The 19,145-nt window shown below is 37.0% G+C and overlaps 1 protein-coding gene across 1 annotated transcript in view; it reads left to right on the top strand.

Annotated features, from left to right (window-relative positions):
• The window catches only part of SYNE2 (spectrin repeat containing nuclear envelope protein 2), a 311,661-nt gene that overhangs the window by 164,498 nt on the left and 128,018 nt on the right, over positions 1 to 19,145 (top strand). Inside the window, exons 47-54 of the mRNA XM_024750801.1 lie at positions 281 to 546; positions 1,779 to 3,876; positions 5,746 to 6,068; positions 8,017 to 8,161; positions 9,024 to 9,242; positions 14,133 to 14,398; positions 15,861 to 16,029; positions 18,691 to 18,846. Coding sequence (XP_024606569.1) covers positions 281 to 546; positions 1,779 to 3,876; positions 5,746 to 6,068; positions 8,017 to 8,161; positions 9,024 to 9,242; positions 14,133 to 14,398; positions 15,861 to 16,029; positions 18,691 to 18,846 — 3,642 coding nt within the window. The remainder of the gene's footprint in view (positions 1 to 280; positions 547 to 1,778; positions 3,877 to 5,745; positions 6,069 to 8,016; positions 8,162 to 9,023; positions 9,243 to 14,132; positions 14,399 to 15,860; positions 16,030 to 18,690; positions 18,847 to 19,145) is intronic.

Here is a 19,145-nt window from a genome sequence, read left to right as displayed (position 1 = left end):
TAGACATTGTAGAATCTTTTAACACAATAGGGTGACCAATTTGCTATTAAACATTAGACCAATGGTGAGTGTTAGTCTACATTTTAACATGACTCTAGTAAAAAAAAATCTTTTAAATGTCAGGACCTTAGTTTCTCTGTGTGCAAATGAAATATGTAAAACATCTTCTTGGGATAGAATGTGTTACTGAAAGGAAAGAGCAAAGGGAAAAAAATAAATGAGTTAATTAATGAGTGAATGAGTGAGTGTATATTTATTGATTTCCTTGACTTGTTTTTAGGAATTATGTACCCAGTTGGAAGCAAAGAAAGCAGCCATTGAACCACTAGAACAAATTGAATATCTTAAGAAAGCAGAAACAAGTGCCTTGTTTCCCCACAGTGAAAGGTATTCAGTGCAGCACTTGGACAATCTGCTTCAGGCACTTATTACTTTGAAGAAAAAGAAAGAGAGCCAATACTGTCTCCTTAAAGATTTTCAGGAACACCTCGTGGCAGTTGAATCCTCGATGAAAGCCTTGTTGACAGAAAAGGAAAGTCTAAAAGTGTAAGTATAAGAATTTAGCATGTGCATTCTTTGTGTTCAACCATAGGCTCTACTGCCTTGGACAGGCCCAGGGTGTTAAGAGTTTATACTATTAAAGAATATTATGATTTTAATACTACAGTGTGGAAATTAATTTCATATGGAAACCATTGAAGAAAATTCTGTTGGTTTCATGCAAAAAATATTCATATTAATTTTACAATTAAACTATATTAATTTTACAAATTAATTTATTAAACTATTAACTCACTCTATAAATATCTGCAAAATAAGTTTAAGTTCTATGGAATTTAGCATTTTTTTTGCCAAAGATGATTCTAAACTATGGGAGGGGGGCAGAAACGTTATCAATACAATTTTTTTTTTTTTTTTTTTGCGGTACGCGGGCCTCTCACTGTCGTGGCCTCTCCCGCTGCGGAGCAACAGGCTCCGGATGCGCAGGCTCAGCAGCCATGGCTCACGGGCGCAGCCGCCCCGCGGCATGTGGGATCTTCCCGGACCGGGGCACGAACCCGTGTCCCCTGCATCGGCAGGTGGACTCTCAGCCACTGCGCCACCAGGGAAGCCCAATACAATTGTTTAATATTAACATACTTGGTTTAAATAGTTTGGAACATAAGGAATATATATGTATTGTAATGGTTTCTTTTTACATGTATGTACTCCTTTTGACTTTGAAAATGATGGCTGAAGATTGTAGATATAGTCATAACTTGTAAACATTTTCTCATTATTAAAAAGTTTTATTTTATACTTTTGCCTAAATGGGGTTCACTTTCAGTGACATCCTTTGAGGAAACAATTTTATTTTTAAAAGATTAGCCTGATGATTGTACCTTCTTAGTCAATATCTTTATCATTATTGTTGGAAAGATGATAACAAAGGGGTTGGATGTTGTAATTTAGCTTAGTCCTAGCCTAACTTTGTACAAGTACTTTACAGGTGACAGAGTACTTTTACATACATTCTTCCCTTCACTTTTCACTCCCTTCCTGTGCTTCTGCATTTTTATGATACTCATTTTATAGACAAGCTTTCTACATTGTCACACATTAATTGAGAGCTACAGTAAACAAGATTCTGATTTTTATTTTAAGGACAGAGTATTCTTACAGACAACCTGATCTTCTCTTCTGTGAATTCAAAGCAGAATTAATTTCTTTTAATGACAGCTAACCTCATGTTGATGTATAATAAATATTAATCAGCTCCATTTTTCTTCTTTTGCTAGGGGACCACTGGACAGTGCAACCCATACGGACAAAATTAAAAAATTACTGGCATCAATAGAAAAAGAGAAAGATTCTTTAAGCAAGTTGAAAATCGAATGGGAAAATTTATCAAACTGTCTGACTGACATGGATAAGAAGCTGTTGGAAAGCCAGATGAAGCAACTTGAACATGGTTGGGAGCAAATGGAACAACTGGTCCAGAAGAAGTATTCTCAGCAAGTGGTGGGACATGATGAGTTTACGTTTCTCATGAGTAAGATCCAAGACCTTGAAATTTCTCTGCAGCAGCAGCAGCAGCAGTGTCTGCAGTTAAGGCTGGACTCTCCAGAAGAAGGGAATCAAAGCATGGTTGCCTTGGCCACTGAACTCCAGACTATCAAGCATAGATTTTCTGTGTTCAGAGGGCGAGCTGAACTTCAGATGAAGAGGATTTGGGGAGAAAAAGAAAAGAATATTTTAGAAGATGCAATAAATAATTTGCAGAAGCAATTGGAAGCGTTGGAACCATTAAACATAGAGGTGGAAAATCAGATCAAGAAGTGTGAGACCAGGTACAAGATGAAAGAGGCTATCTTATGGGTCAAAAATCTGTTAGGTGAACTCGTCCCTACCATTTCCCTTCTCCCAGACAATATTCTTTCACAGATCAGAAAATGCAAGGTGGTGCACGATGGCATTCTAGGTAAGCAGCAGGTTGTGGAGTCATTGGTTGAAGAGGTTAAAGATAATATTCCTAACCTTACAGCCTATGAGAGCAGTGATTTAAATAACCTCCTACAGGACTTGCAGAATCAATACCAAATGCTAGTTTTAAAATCAACTCAAAGATCACAGCAATTAGAATTTAACTTGGAAGAAAGAAGCAAATTTGTTGGGGTAATAGGGAAGGTTCAACTTTCACTTCAAGGAAATGAAACACTGATGATTCCCAAGATGCAAACAACCTCCACAGAAGCTGAACTAGAACATCAGTATGTCACTTTGACCATTTCTCAGAAGGAATTGCAGGAAATTGAGAGTGTAATCGCAACACATCTTCAGGAACAAACAAACATCTGTAAAGATCTAAGTGTATTTGAAAGATTATTTCTAGATGATCAATTGAAAATTCTTAAGACTAGAGCCAACAGAACACAAAGATTCATTCAAAATAAATGTAATGAAGTAGAACACAAGTTAAATTTTTATAGAGAATTTTATGAAAAAACATCTGAGCTTCAGAAGGAGGTTGACCATATACAGCACAATGAACTGCTACTAAATCCAGAAATAAATCCAGATGTTAAAGAGGAGTTGTATCGTCTTAGAGACCAAATCACTGGTATTCGATCTAGTATCCTACAAGTATTGAAACTCAAAGAAGTGTTTGACTGTATAGGAATAAATTGGGATTGGTCCCGACTTGACCAATTACAAACCCAAATACTTGAAAAAGAAAAGGAACTTGAAGAAAAAATTAAGCAGTTAGATACATTTGTGGCAGAATATGGCAAATATCAGGCATCACTAGGTAAATTGAGGGCTATGGATCTGCAAGTTAAGAAAAGGACTGAAGCACTACTAACAACGCCTAACACCCCACCGGAAAGCAGTCTGCTCAATGCTCAAATTTTGAATCAGAGAATCAGGAAAGTCATGTGCTTGTATCATGAAATAATCAAGAAATTAAGTGAAAATAAGGACTTTGATGACTCATTCAAAGAGAAAGAAATGCTACAAATAAAGCTGTATGCAGAAGAAAGTGATAAGTTACACAAGGTTCTCCAAAATATAGTCCTGGAATCCCAACCAAAAGAAATGGATGAAAAGAATTTTCAGGACAAACTAGAAAATTCCTTACATGTTTTAAATCAGATAAAATCTCAGTTACAACAGCCTTTACTTATAAATTTGCAAATTGAACATATTCAAAATGAAAAAGTTAATTGTGAAATGTTTCAAGAACAAGTTCAGGCAGAAATGGATAGCATTAAAGCTGTGACTGTTCTTGAGAAGCAAAGAGAAGAAAACTCTTCTGAAGCTAGTGATGTGGAGACAAAATTACATGACATTGAAGAGCTTTACATGCAGCTTAACGCAAGCATTGATTCGCGCACAGTAAGTTTTTTAATTAGGTGGTTAATGTATTTGTCGTAATTTCATGATTTTATGTTTTACTCTAGTTAATATCCACATTTCTCAAGAAGTTACACGTTCTATAGAAATATTCTGCACAGGAGAATAGCCATTTTAAAGAACTTCAAAGGTCCAGTTTATAATCCCAACTCATTCTGCATCTAAATACAGTTCCTTACAGTTTGGAAAAAGATGAGTTTGGCACCTTTATTTCTATATCCCTCGTAGCTTCTGTTGAGCTCAGAACCAAAAAGTTTGTGATTTTTATTTGTTTGCTTTTCAGAAATAATAGAGAGTAGTGGAAGAAATATGGTATAAAGAACACAAGATAATAACTCCACATTTATTTAGAACTTACAGTGTCTAGGAAGTGTGCTGAACACTTTATCTTGAATCCTCATAGCAACTCTGTGAAATGGGTGCTATTACTAGCCCCGTTTTAAAATAAGGAAATTGAAGTTCAGAAACATCAACAGTTTTCTCAAGGTCTTGAAATAGTAACAGAACCAGGATTCATGTTGAGATCTGTGTGATTTTAGAGCATCAAATGAAGGCCCATGGGCCGAATTTGCCCAGGCACCTGATTTTGTAAATAAAGTTATATTGGAGCACAGCTATGCCCATTCCTTACTGGCTTGTGTATGCCTGCTTTCCTGCTACAACAGCAGGGCTGAGTAGTTGTGACAGTCCGTATGGCCTGCAAAACCTAAAATATTCGGTCTGACCCTTTACAGGAAAAGTTTGCTGATCTCTGTTGCAGAGCGATGACAACAAACTCCCTCCTTTCCTGCAATAATAGGGTAGATATCTTAGGCATCATTTAAGCACACTGTTCTTAATATAATGCCCTTCACTGTGTTTTCAGAATTGTCACACTGAATTTCTAGAATGGGGACGTTAACTCCCTTCTTTTTTCTTTTTTGTGGTACGCGGGCCTCTCACTGTTGTGGCCTCTCCTGTTGCGGAGCCCAGGCTCCGGATGCACAGGCTCAGTGGCCATGGCTCACGGGCCCAGCCGCTCTGCGGCATGTGGGATCTTCCCGGACCGGGGCACGAACCCACGTTCCCTGCGTCAGCAGGCGGACTCTCAACCACTGCGCCACCAAGGAAGCCCAACTCCCTTCTTTAATTCAAAGAGTTGTTAGATAATGTATTTGAACTATTTTGCTAAAGTATAAATGCTATAGAAATATAAAGTCATATGAACCCTAATACATACTTTAAATTGGTACTTAACAAATTCTCTGCTTGATTTTAATACAGTTTCCAGAAACAATGTACATAAATCCCCAAAATGATATATTTAGAGCTGGACTGGAAGGGACCTCTAAAGTTATTTATTTCAACTATTTGTTATTTCAGTGAGAAGACTTGAGGTCTGGAGACATTAAATGATGTGCTCAAAACTAAAGTTAGTGGCAGAGCCATTAATTTAAAAATACAAGAGGTTTGGTGGGGGGTCTTTTCAGTTTTTTTCCCACAGATATTGCTTAAGGTTATATACATTAAATATATTCAATTGTTTTATGTAATTCATAGTCTAATACAAGAGTTCTAGAGCAGGAACATATATCATTAGACATGATTCATGAGATGTATCTTTAAATTTAGATTAGATTTAGCAAATCTGGAAACCATTTTCTTTATGCAAAGAAAAACTTATTCATTTTTGTTTGTTTTTTTTTAGTTTAAACTTATTCATTTTTAACTATTAGTGTAATATTATTAAACTATAAGTGTGAGATGCTCATTCTTTATGACACAGAGACATATTATGAATGTATCACAAAAATTCAAGAATGACAAAAGTTTGACAGTTTTCATCACGGCATTTAATCTTCCATTCACCAGAATGTCTTGAATGATGCTTGTGGAAATATGGCACGCTATAATGAAGCAGTCTCCAGGGCCATGGGGATCATCACTGCCCTTGAAGCCATCATTGCATCCCATAGAGTAGACCTTGATAATCCAGAAGAATCAATAGAGATGCCTCGCCGCAAACAAGAGGAACTGAAGTCCACAATAGCAGACATCCAGGACCTCACCGAGAATTTGGGGACTATATGCAGCCCAGAAGCTAAACGACAACTTGAGTGTACTTTACAGGAATTAGTTTCTAAGGACTCAGCCATGAGAGAGGCAGCCAAAGTAAAGGAAGCTGAAGTAGAAAGGTAGGTACTTCTTTCTAAAGGTAATGCTTTAAGAACAAAATATAGATTTGTTTATAATTAACATGTACACATTAGAAATAATTTGGAAAATATGGAAAAGTAAGAAAAAAATCACTAAGGAAAACCATGGCAAATATTCTGTTGCATTTATTTCATTTTTTCTTCATTAATATTGAGTACTTAAAACAGAATGTTTATAGAAGTCTGAGTATGGTATAAAGAATGATGATAAAACAAACACCTTTGTACCCAAAGGTTCAAAGATAAACATCATGATTTTTGAATTCTCTTGGGTACTCCTTCCTTCTCCTCTCGGAAGTAACCATTATCCTGTTTTTTATTTACCATGCCCTTGCTTTTAAAAATATTTTTACTACGTGTTTGTGTCCTGTTTTCATGTATATGTATTCTTCTGTGACTTCATTTTTTCAAGCTTACCATTATGATCCTGAAGTTTATTCATGTTTTTGTCTGTAGTAAAATATTCACTCACCCAGCTGTTGGTAAACATTTGGGTTGTTTCTAGTTTTTGCATTCACAAACAGTGCTTCTAGGAACATTTGCAAATGCAAGAGCTTCCTTTGGGTGTATAACTAGGATTGTGATTGCTGGGTCAAAAGGTATGCACATATTAAATTTTTAATTCCAAATGATTTTACCCATTTCTACTCAAACCAGCAACATATTAATGTTCCAGTTGTCCCATATCCTCACCAACACTTAATGTTGTGAGATTTAATTTTTGCCAGTCTTATGGTTAAGTGATACTTCATTGTGGTTTTAATTTGCATCTTTATTACTGTTAATGAATTTGAGCCTCTTTTGTGAATATTTCTTCATCTTTCATATTTCATCTTCTGAAAAATGCCTGTTCAAGACAATTTTTATTGGGTTGTCTAGCTTTTTCTTATTGATTTGTAGGGATTTATTCTACATTTTGAAGGCTGGTCTTTGTGTTATATGTGTTACAAATTATCTTTACAGAGGGGATGTCCTAATAAACATCCATCCTGGGTGTGCTCCGGGCTTTATCCTCTGTCCCCAGCATTCCAGGTGAAGGTCAACAAAACTGAAACTTGACAAATGTCCTCAAAGTGAAAAACTGGCCTTGGAGCTTAGCTTATTTCTCTGTATTTCCACTTTTACATAGTTTGGGGCCTCTGAATATTCCTTAATTCTTTGCCAGTTTATTATTGTGTTTTAAGAATTTTAAAAAATATATCTTTGATACCTAATTTTTTATTGTTTTCAGTGGGGGATTTAGGTTGTATCTATTTTGTATACATAATTTTATTCATAGTGTTTTTTTTTAATGTAGCACAACATTGTACTATATAAAAACAGGCTGCTTTTACTTTACTTTATAAAATGAACTCTTCCTTATTGTAACAAAACTTCATATAAAAGCAATTGTAATTATTATATAATATTTTATAAAACGGATTGTTGTAACTTACTTAACCATATCTTTTGTTAGCATAAAGTGTGTTCTGATTTTTGCCATTTTAATTAACAGTCTAATAAGTAAAAAGATTTTACTGTGTAAAAGGTTTTATAAGGTATAGGATAAATTTCTTATGTTAGGATTGATTCCTTAAGATTAATTGCAGAAGTTGGATCAAAAGATATGAGCATTTTTAAGACTAAGTGGTTTTCTACAAGAGTTGTACCAATTTACACCTTATTAGCAGTGCTCAAGAATGCAGTTTTCCAGTTTAGGTGTCTTAGAAACAGTCTTATCTGCCTGTTAAAGTTTGCATTAAAAGTCTCATGCAGGTCTTTTGAGGAGGAGGTAGTCAATAAATATTTGTTGAAATACACTGAGTAGCAAAAAGAGAATTACATTCTGTTTTTTACTAAGTGTTCAGAATGCATTCTGGGAAGTTCAGAATTTATTGTACTAAATAAAATTTAACATCGCTTTTTTTTTCTAACTGTGTCTCACTAGGTGTCTTGAAAATTACAAAGGCTATAGAAAAATAAAAGAGAAAATTTGCACTAACCTCAGCCAGATGGAGACAGTTCTTGGGCAGTCCATGTCCCCATTGCCAATGTCATACAAAGAAGCTTTAGAGCGCTTGGAACAGAGCAAGGTAATAGAACTTGCAAATCTCAGTAAGACTATGTACAAAAAATTGGCAGAAAGCAGGTGGAGGCATCAGGGGATGTGGCTCTGTTATGACCCACAGAAATCTTCATCCTGAGTTGAACACTCAACAAAATTCCTAAACCAAAAGCCATGGGGAAAATGAGGCATTGGTTCTGAGAAATTTAATCATTTGGGTTCACGGGACAGTCTTCTCCCCAGTAGCTCCTGTCCTTATTAATCATTCTTTCTAAAGCGTTACCTTGCATGTTGTTTTGTTGGACATCACTGGATCAATGACAGAGCATTTAATGCAACTTTCAGAAATGCTAAATTCTGGTTACTTCTTATACTCTATTACTGAGCGATTTTAGTTTTTGCATATATTCATCTGTCACAGTGTATGGTATTATGTTATTAGCATTTGGATGAGGACATTCTAAATCATCTGTGCTTATCATCTACCACAAAACAAACACAAAACCAAAAAATATAAATAATGTGTTGGTGGTTGATTACAGTAAGCATTGTACAAATTAGCTATCTAGTAAAATACGAGACTTACATTAAAATAAGAAAATGAACTTGTAGGATATTTACCTTGGAAAACACATTTTTACTTAGAAAAATTGGTTTATAGGTCATTATTTGTCCCCATAGTTCCAAATTCATGTACAATATAATAATACATAGATGCTTCTCATCTGTCTCAAATTGACTTCCAAAAGGACTAAAAAATGGATTATGTAATACTTATGGATGATTTTAAAACATTAATTGTTCAAGATTAAAATAGTTTATAAGTTTCAGGATAGTTCTGAATTCAGAAAACTTCTATCCCTCCTATTCCTTTTCTTTTCTTTTTTAAGGCCTTGGCATCAAGTCTTACGTCAGCCAAAGAAGAGCTCATGAAAGTACGACAGGTCCTCAGACACTTGAGACCCATGTGCACAGATAGTGACAGCTTCTGTTTACTCAGAAGCACATCTGCTCTATGGGAGAGATGGCTGAGTTTGATGGAAACTGTTAAAGAATGGGAGTTGTGGTGTGAAGAACTGAAGCAGGAGTGGAAATTTATCCATGAAGAAGTAAGTGCTTCATTTGCAACAGTCAAACCGTACAGTTTACTAACACATGTCATTTCAATTGTTTTATTATTTTCATTTTTTTAAAAAATATAAAACAAGTCCTCAACCTGTACCATTTGTTTACATCACGTGCATGGAACATGTAAATGTTTATAGAGGTCAGGTCCTAGCAAAATAATCTCCAAGGAATTGTTCAAGAATGATTCTCATTCTTTCATGACAGTGGCATTTTTTTGGTATCAAATAATTCTTAGAAATAAGTGGCTACTTGCTCATATGAGCTTTAAAATCTTTATCGTGCACATAAGCTAAGCCCTCTTAAAAATGTCTCTCCATCACACTAGAGGTTAGAATAAGGTAATATTCATAATAACCAGTTAATTTTGAAATTAATTTCAGTGGTTAACTGTGGAAATTAACTACTATTGTTAATAAGTATTGACCTAAAAATATGTATGATGTTCTTTCTGGAGACTGTCTCCAAGAAAACCTCCATAATATATATCGATCACAGATGTTAATTTAACCATGGTTGAGGCCTTAGGCATCCCATACATTTAGAAAGAAAATTTAAAATAGTATAAAAATATCTTAGGGCATTCTTTAATCTTTCCAAAGGACCAGGTATAAATGAGGTACAAATCAGAACATTAAATGAAAACCCTTCTCTCTTATCCCTGTTAAAATTTCTGCTGAATTTACTTAAGACAAATATAATCAATACTTGATTAGCAGTAGGTCACATTGCCTTAGGATTTAAACATTTAGCACTATCATATTTTCCTGCTTAAAACTTGTTGTTCTTGAAAATGAATATCATTTTGATGGTGCTGTTGGGGTTTGGTTAGTAAATAGTCTCTTGAATGTTAAAACTCCAAGGAACTTTGTAAATTGCCCTTTTAGCAGGGCCGCTAGCCTCCAGCTCTTTCCCATCCACAGTGGCACGGTTTACTGAGGTCCTTCTGTGTAGTGTGTTCCTGTGTGCTGTGCTAAGAAGGCAGTTCAGGGAATTCCCTGGTGGTCCAGTGGTTAAGACTTCACACTCCCACTGCAGGGGACCTGGGTTCCATCCCTGGTCAGGGAACTAAGCTGCAAGGCGTGGCCAAAAAAAAAAAAAGAAGAAGGCAGTTCACACATGCTGCTGCTGAATCTTGGCATGGCCCTCAGGAGTTACCTATTATCACCATTTTCTAAATGAAGAAGCTGAGGCACTGAGAGATTTAAGTTGGTACAAGCCTCCAAGCTAGTGATTAAACTGGGGCTATGGGCTGGGGCCACATCTATTTTGCTCACACTGTAACTTTAGAAGCTGAACAGGGCTTTGCACTTAGTGGGCACTTAGTGTTTGTTGAGGGACAGCTCTTGTTCACATCCAGGTTTAGGCTAATCCTAAGATTATTGTTCTTTTTATTTTATTACATTATCTTTCTCTTGCCCTCTACCCACTGGCAATCATATTTTAGTAGTTATTTAATAGTAGTTATTTTTGTAGTTATCCATACAAGCATTTGACAATATCCGCTAACAAAATGTGTTTTTCAAAGAATAACACCAACAAAATATGTTCTCACGTAATAACAATAATAACAACGACTGCGAACACGTAATGGGCACTTAAATGAGCACGTGTCAGCATAGTTCTAAGCACTTTACCTGTATTTACATTTATCCTCGCAAGGATCCTATGAGGATGAGATTATCATTCTCATTTTATAGATGAAGAAAATGAGACACAGTGAGATTAACTTGCTCAACTTCATAAGTGATAGAAGATTCAAATGTACACTCTGTTTTTAACCGCTAAACTGTCAACTTAAATGATTTTTACACGTGCCAAGTTGCTGTAAGATTTTAAAATAGCTTTTATCCATTCAATAGAAATTATATCATTTAAATACCTGTACATGCAAGATTCTGTTGGCATGGTTGGTGATTTTACATGTGACAAAATGAATTTCTGTTTTTAAAAACGTCTGTACTAATACAAACAATCCAGTATCTTTATGAAGAAAGGTTTTGTGTAAGTAGATTTTTGAAAACTTAAATGCTTGTTTAAATTTACAAATTCAAAAATTAAATTTTGATTTACCGTTTTCTTCCCCCCTAAAATCTTCCCTCCCTCTTTTCTTAAGCAGAATCTGCTTGATTTAATTATCCATTTCTGGTTATTCAGGATCATCATTTTATGCTTCACTGATCACAGTGTGCTAGAATAAAGGCATGTCTTCAAAGATATGGGAGGGGTCAGGCTGTCTTCTTCCCCTTGTACCCAAGGTCCAAAAGTCTTTCCTGTTTTAGTTTCTACTTTGGCTGCTTACAGGTTTTTCCGTCTCCGTCTCTGTGTTTACTCTTGGAACAACTGTGACTCCTTCTCCCTTTCTAGACTCAACTTTATAACTGACTGTGAACCTAAAAGTTTTATAACCTGTCCAGGGAAAATCATCCAGGGGCTGAAGAGTGAATGCATAATCTTTGTGGCAACTATTTACTTATTTGGGGGCTGCCATCATTCTTCTTGGTATAAAGTTTGCTGCGTTTTGACAAGTGCATGCAGTCACATGACCACCAATGAAATCAAGACTTAGAACATTTCCCCCACCCAAGAAAGTTCCATATGCCCCTTTGTAGTCAGCCCCTTCCATTACCTCCAGCCTGTGGCAATTATTAATCTGTTTTGCCATCTTCAGAATGTCATATAAACAGACTCGGAGAGTTTGTGGCCTTTTGAGTTTGGCCTTTTTTCGCTAAGCATAATGCATGTGAGATTCATTCATGCTGCTGCTTGTATCAATAGTTCATTTCTTTTTATTCCTGAGTAATAGTCTGTCAGACTCATGCACAGCAGTTAGTTTATCCATTCACAATTTGAAGAATTGCCTGGCTTTTGGATAAAATTATTGTCCTAAAAAAAATTATTCTTCCCCCTTGTGTTCTCCTCCTAATGACTTAACAGCTGTACAGAGAGAGCAGAACCTGAGACAGGGGCTTGTAAGCAGGTGGTTTATTTTGGAAAGTGATCCAAGGGAACAGGAATGGGAGATAGGAGAACTGACACAGGAAAGGTTAGAGCCTTTAGTCACTTTACTCTTATTGGATCCTGGTTGCTGCAGTTGCCCATTTATGGTTATCGCTGGCCATGGAAGCACCAAGAGATGCTCCATTAAGTCCTGGATTACGGACGTAGTTCTTTCAACCCCAGTGTATATTGGAAACCCTAGGTGGACAGTTACCTCTGTCAACATAGCAACTCCTTTCTTTGCATGCTGGTTCTTTGGTGGGGGAGTGAGGGGACTGCAAAATGACCCAGTAGAACCTGTATCCCCTTCCCCGGTGGAAGTGTAGCTGCCTGCTTGAGAACTAGGACGTCAGTTCAACTGAATTTAGGTTTGAGGGGATGGAAAGCACAAATTCCATAACTGGGTCTCTTGGAGAGGGGCCAATCTACACATGTAGATTGGGTACACATGTACTCATGGATTCTAGTGATTGGGGACCCAGCTGGAACCTATGGCCCAAGTGACAGGGTAGCTTATGGCATAGCCTGGTCCTGCAGCACTGCCTCCTCAGCACTGGCGACGTTCTGATGAATGGATCTGAGCAATAGTCACCAGTGTAGCATACCCGGCCGCCAAAATCCCAGAAGGCCCATCCAGTGCCACACCTCTTTCTTGGCAACAGAGGTGCAAGACTGAACAACTTGATCTTTACCTTATAGAAGTCCCCTGGCATGCCCCAGACTACGGGCCCCCCTGGGAGCTTAACTGATGCCGGGGTTCCTGAATTCTCATAGGCTTTATATCTCACTCTCTGGCATGTCTTACTGGGCGTCCAGGTCCTCATTTATCGTTTCAGTTAGCATGATATCATAAATGTAGCTGACCTCTGTGATATTCAGCAATGTCGAGATTGCAGGATGGCTGACTGTCTGAACGCAGAGCAGGAATGTTGGCAATGCTGGGACAGAATGTGGTAACTGCACAGTGCTGCTGAGGAGAGCGCCAGAGGATTTGAGGAGGGAGTGAGAGGGGTCTGATCTTCTGGCTTCGGTTCTGAGTTTCAGGGCCAGTAGAACTCCACTTTCTAGATATTTTATTTATTATTGATAGGTTATGTATTTCTGAGTTCTGCATTTAGCTGTGGTTGAGAAAGACATGAGCAGTCCAGTAATTTGGGCTGCTTTCCCATTGGTGTAAGTGAGTGACAGGGTATCGAGGGCTTACTTTTTTGAGCATTGGATGTGAAAGAAAAGAGACCTGTAGAAAAAATGCCCAACCTCTTCTACTTCATGGATGCAGTTTGGTGGAGCTCATTCTAACTAACTTACGGGTATCTCAGTCAGGAGAAATAATTGCTTTAATAAAGCAACTGAAATTGGAAGGAGAAAGAAATTATGAAAATATTCAGTAGCATTTCCTTCAGCTCATAACAGCAAATCATTTTTTTTTTTTTTTTGCGGTACGCGGGCCTCTCACTGTTGTGGCTTCTCCCGTTGCGGAGCACAGTCTCCGGACGCGCAGGCTCAGCGGCCATGGCTCACGGGCCCAGCCACTCCACGGCATGCGGGATCTTCCCGGACCGGGGCACGAACCCATGTCCCCTGCATCGGCAGGCGGACTCTCAACCACTGTGCCACCAGGAAAGCCCAGCAATACTTCTTTTTAATCACACATATACATGATCAGTAGCTGGGAACTATGGGATTGGGATAGTGGAGAGATAATACTCCCAGCTGCAGGAAGACAAATATTACCTTGAACTGAGATGTGGCTTTGGGAATCCTTTGAAGAGCCAGTATGTAAAAATTATGATTGCTGAGTCCTGAAGTGGTAAGAGTGTATTTTACTTATTTTAGCTCCCTGTGTTTTTTTTTTTTTTTGGTTATTGAATTAGATTGAACGAGAAGCAATTATTTTAGATAATCTTCAAGAAGAACTCCCTGAAATTTCCAAAACAAAAGAGGCAGCCACCACAGAGGAATTCTCGGAGCTGCTGGATTGTTTATGCCAATATGAAGAGAATGTGGAGAGGCAGCAGCTGTTACTGGCCCTACTTCTGCAGCGCGTAAAAAATATCCAGAACACTCCTGAAGGCTTAAGACCTATGGGAACTGTTTCTGCATCTCAGGAGATTATGTCTATGCAAGAACGATGCCACAAGTAAGATTTATGAAAAACTATTAAGGAAATGTGCTTGACAAACTCAGGAAAAATTGAGAAAATATTGAATTTCTAGAATATAAAAATATTATAGAACAATGACAAATGATATGACAGAATCAAGTTGCGTCAACACTGATAGGTATAAAAATGATGGAAATTAATTTTTTTTATTGGAGTATAGTTGCTTTACAGTGTTGTGTTAGTTTCTACTGTACAGCAAAGTAAATCAGCTTTACTTATACACATATCCTCTCTTTTTAGATTTCCTTCCCATTTAGGTCACCGCAGAGCATTAAGTAGAGTTCCCTGTGCTATACAGTAGGTTCTCATTAGTTATCTATTTTGGAAAATGTTAATATTAACGATAATTAAAACAAGCACACATTTTCCATCCTGGTGTTTCAAATTTTTTTAAACGTTTGCTGTTTTTCTAACTTAGTAATACATGTTCATTATAGGAGGTTTAGAGAATGTGGATAATTGTAAAGATTAATATAAAAACCACCTTTAATTTTACCACTCATCAACAATCACTCATCTTTCTTACTATGGCTGTACTTTTAAAAACATTGTGATCAGAGTACTATACTGTTTTATATTCTGCTGAACCATTTATAAGCATATTATATTTATTTTCCTATGCTATTAAATGTTCTTTAAAATATAACTATAATATTTCACCGTGTGGATATGCTATAATGTATTTAACCAAGTCCCTAATATAGAACCTTTAAATTATATGTAATTTATTTTATTTTTATAAAAACACTGTAATGAATATTCTTATGCTAGAATCTCTTTGTACATCTGTGATTACTTCATTGAGGAAGATGCCAAGAAATATGATCATCAGGTCAAAGGATATATTACTAATATCTTTATAGCTAGAAATACTTACCAGATAGCTCTCAGGAAAGATTTTCCCTACTTAAACTCCTCCAATAATATGATGGCTGGATCCACAGTAAATGGGGTCAGCTTGGATAGAAAGGCTAATTCCGTCATCTATGACTCCAAGGGCCCATGCATGACTTCATTCACACCTCTGAGTCACGTTCAATTGAACTCAAGGATTACAAGGAAAAAAATATGGCAATTGGAATGTAAAGTGTGAAAAGAAGACATTTTGGGATGAAAGTTTTAGAGAGTTTTTTTTTTCCTCCCTTTTTTTAAATTAATTTTTATTGGGGTATAGTTGCTTTACAATGTTGTGTTAGTTTCTGCTGTACAGCAAAGTGAATCAGTTATACGTATACATATATCCCCCCTTTTTTGACGGAGTGATAGAATTTGATGTATGTTTGTATATATAGTATATAAACCATTGAAAACTGGTACTTTTCTCTCAGGAAAAAAAAGCTTTTGTGAGCTATGCAGACATTATATTAATTGTTGAAATAAAACTATTACACAGAAAAGCAGGATAGAGGAACAATTTTATTCTGTTGCTATATTTTAGGCTTTTCCAGAAGGCTCAAAAAAATAAGGAATTGATACAGAATGAAATCCAAGAAAGACATGCCTTTACAAAAGAAATAATTACTTTGAAGAATTCATTTCAGCAGACTACAACCTTTTTCCAAAATATGGAATTACAAGACCACCCAGAAAAGGCAGAACAGCTTGAGGTAAGTGAGGAATGAACTAGTGAATGTGGCTGATACAGATCTGAAATCTTGAGTCCAAAGTTCTTGAAGCAGAGGTAACCCTGTGGCTAGTGTAGAGGGAATCTAGAAGAAGAAGAAAATGTGGGCAAAGGCCCTGTGGCATGGTGTGGGCAGAGCCACAGGAGATCAATATGGCTGGAGTACAGAGAGCAGAGTTGGGACTAGGTCAGGAGGTAGGCCAGGAGCCCTTTTCCAACCACATTTCAAGTGTGTTTGGTGTACAGGGGTCTCAGACCACTCTTGAGTAGTACATAGGACTGCTCACTTTATAGGATAGAATATCTAGTCTCTGAGAGGGATAGAACTGTTTTTACTCACAGCACTTGCCACCAAATGTGTGAGGCTTTTTTTTCCCCACACCAACCTATTCCCCAACTCTCCAGACACCAACTGGGACACCAGTTCAATTCTGACACTAACTATAAAGAGTTAGTATCGACCCCCAGGTTAAGGGCTCAGTCCCACAAGTCTGCCCCTGCTTCAGATGCCACCCATAATTCTTTTTTTTTTTTTTTTAACATTTTGAGAAATGCTTTATTCAAAAAACTCATGTAAATGTTGTCCTTCATAACTTTAAAAAGATGTTCAAACAGAAAAGAGTTAACTTTAAAAAACTATTGCATAGAAAATGACACAATACAAATAACAGATTTTACTTTGATATGTAAATATAAACTAGAATAATCTTGATTACAGAGAGACAAAATCATATGCCTCCATAGAAGAAATTTTTTTGGTTAAAAATAGTCAAATTGCTTTTCCATCATATTTTCCTTAAGACATGAAATCTATTTTTTTAAGTATTTGGATTCCAAGTAAAGAACTTCACTTTTTTCTCTTTAAATAGAAACACCACCCGTACTTCTGACCGACAGGCTATAAAGCAGCAGCTCCCACGACCCCATCCTCAGGTTTATAAATTTGCTAGAATGGCTCAGAAAACTAGAAAGGCACTTTACTTACTATTACTGGTTTATTATAAAGGATACAACTCAGAAACAGCCAAGTGGAAGACATGTATGGGGGAAGGATGTGGAGCTTCCATGCTCTCTCTGGGTGCGCCACTCTCCCTTGATGGACCTTGACGTGTCCATCAATCCAGAACTCTCCAAACCTTGTTTAAGGGTTTTTATGGAGGTTCCATTAATAGGCGTGATTGATTAAGTCATTGACAGTTGGTGATTAACTCAACCTCCAGCCCATCTCCCTTCTGGAGGTCTGGAAGTGGGGTTGAAAGTTCTAGCCCTCTAATCACACAGTTGGTTCCTCTGGCACCAGCCCCAATCCTGAAGCTGTCACCCCCCAGCCCCACCACCAAGAATCTTCTCATTACCATAAACTCAGGTATGGTTGGAAAAGACTTGTTATAAATAACAAAAGACACTCCTTTCACCCCTATGCAGGAAATTCCAAGGGTTTTAGAAGCTGTACCAGGAACCGGGATGAAGGCTAAATGTATTTATTATATCACACTATCTGTGCATAGGCTAGGGTTCATTTTCCAAACAATCTCTTCTCATTCCACTAGGTGGTAACAGGCAAAACTGACATTTGGCAGTTTGTTCAAAAGTTGCATGCTGTTATTCACCAGAGCTTTTGGTGTCAATGTTGCAAAAGGAAACTTACTCTCCCTCACAGAGGCAGTCTTCCTGGGGAAGCCATCTAAGTGTAGCTCTGAATGAAGACCTGTACTCAGGGTTAAGTCTAGATAAAGGAGGAGCACTCTGTACCTCAAACCCTACCTTTCTCTGAATGGCACTATTCTTTAACTTTTCCTCTAGACTTGTTCTCTGCTGAGGGCTAAGAAAAGGAAAGCAGTGACACATCGGGGAGTCATTCAAAATTGTAATCATTCTTCAGTGTGGTGACTCAATCCATTAACACAGATAATGCTACTCAACAGCTACTGTAAAAACAAAAGAAAACCCAAAAAGCCACAGTAAAGTCAAGAAGTATTTTTCCACTTGATCTTTGGGAAACTTTCCCAAACAAATGAGTTTCTCCTTTATAATTAGTGCAGGAGTACGTAGATCAGATTCTGTTTCTAGGCCACGACCAATAGACTATTTGTTCAGGTTTCTTTTATCTCCTAAAACCCCACATTCTTTGCAAGGAACTGGAACCCTCCCTTTTGAAAGAAGTTGAGCTGTGCTGGGCTGTCTAATTACATGAAAGCAGACACTTCTGCTTCAAGCACAGGGCTTTTAGTGGCCTTGAATCATTGTGATGATAATGTAGGAAGAAGCAGAAATGGCAACAAGTTAATAATAAAATAAAACTTCTTTGAAACTTTTTGCTGCTTGCAGCTTTTTAGATGGAGACTGCTACTGAGATATAACTAAATCCTAGAGGTACTTTAGAAGCAGGAGATGTTGTAATGTCTTTTCAGGACAATGGTTTGACACTATGGAGAGATATCAAGTTTAATTCTTACAAATTAGAAAGCATCATCTGACCAAACTGAGTATCTCTCATGCTTAATCAGCTTGTATCAATAGTGAGGTTTTGTCATGCAAAGTTTGCTCATTTAAATCATAAAGATGTGCTGGAAAGCTGCTTTCATTTTTAGAGTTAAACTTTTTCTCTGTCCTGTGAGCATTTGAAACTCTCTTGATTTTTTAGGAGCTTCAAAGCATTCTTAAGAAAGGGAAGCTAACTTTTGAGAATATTATGGAAAAACTGCGAATCAAGTATTCTGAAATGTACACCATAGTCCCTGCAGAGATTGAATCCCAGGTGGAAGAATGCAGAAAAGCTTTAGAAGACGTAGATGAGAAGGTAATAATAATGTTTGTATTCGTATTATTATTTATGGAGGTGAATGAATATAAAGAACAACCTATCATTTAAGATCACATTTTCATTTGCCCTGATTTCAGCTATGTCTGTTTTTATAGAGTTTAGTTGAGTGATAATTTTGTGTATTGATACTGAGACGGAGTTGCTCTAAGTAAGTGACACAGGTAACAGAATTAGTCTATTAATTTTTAGTTGTGAAGATGCTTAGTTTTTCTTCTCTTGCATTTAAAAATAGAGTTATATATTGGCTTTTACTTGACTTTTTTTTTCCTCCGGAA

Source organism: Neophocaena asiaeorientalis, unplaced genomic scaffold (assembly GCF_003031525.2).
Source record: "Neophocaena asiaeorientalis asiaeorientalis breed wild unplaced genomic scaffold, Neophocaena_asiaeorientalis_V1.1 scaffold140, whole genome shotgun sequence".
NCBI classification, from domain to species: domain Eukaryota; kingdom Metazoa; phylum Chordata; class Mammalia; order Artiodactyla; family Phocoenidae; genus Neophocaena; species Neophocaena asiaeorientalis.
Note: the sequence above shows the minus strand (reverse complement) of the source record. Positions and strands in the feature narration are given on the sequence as shown.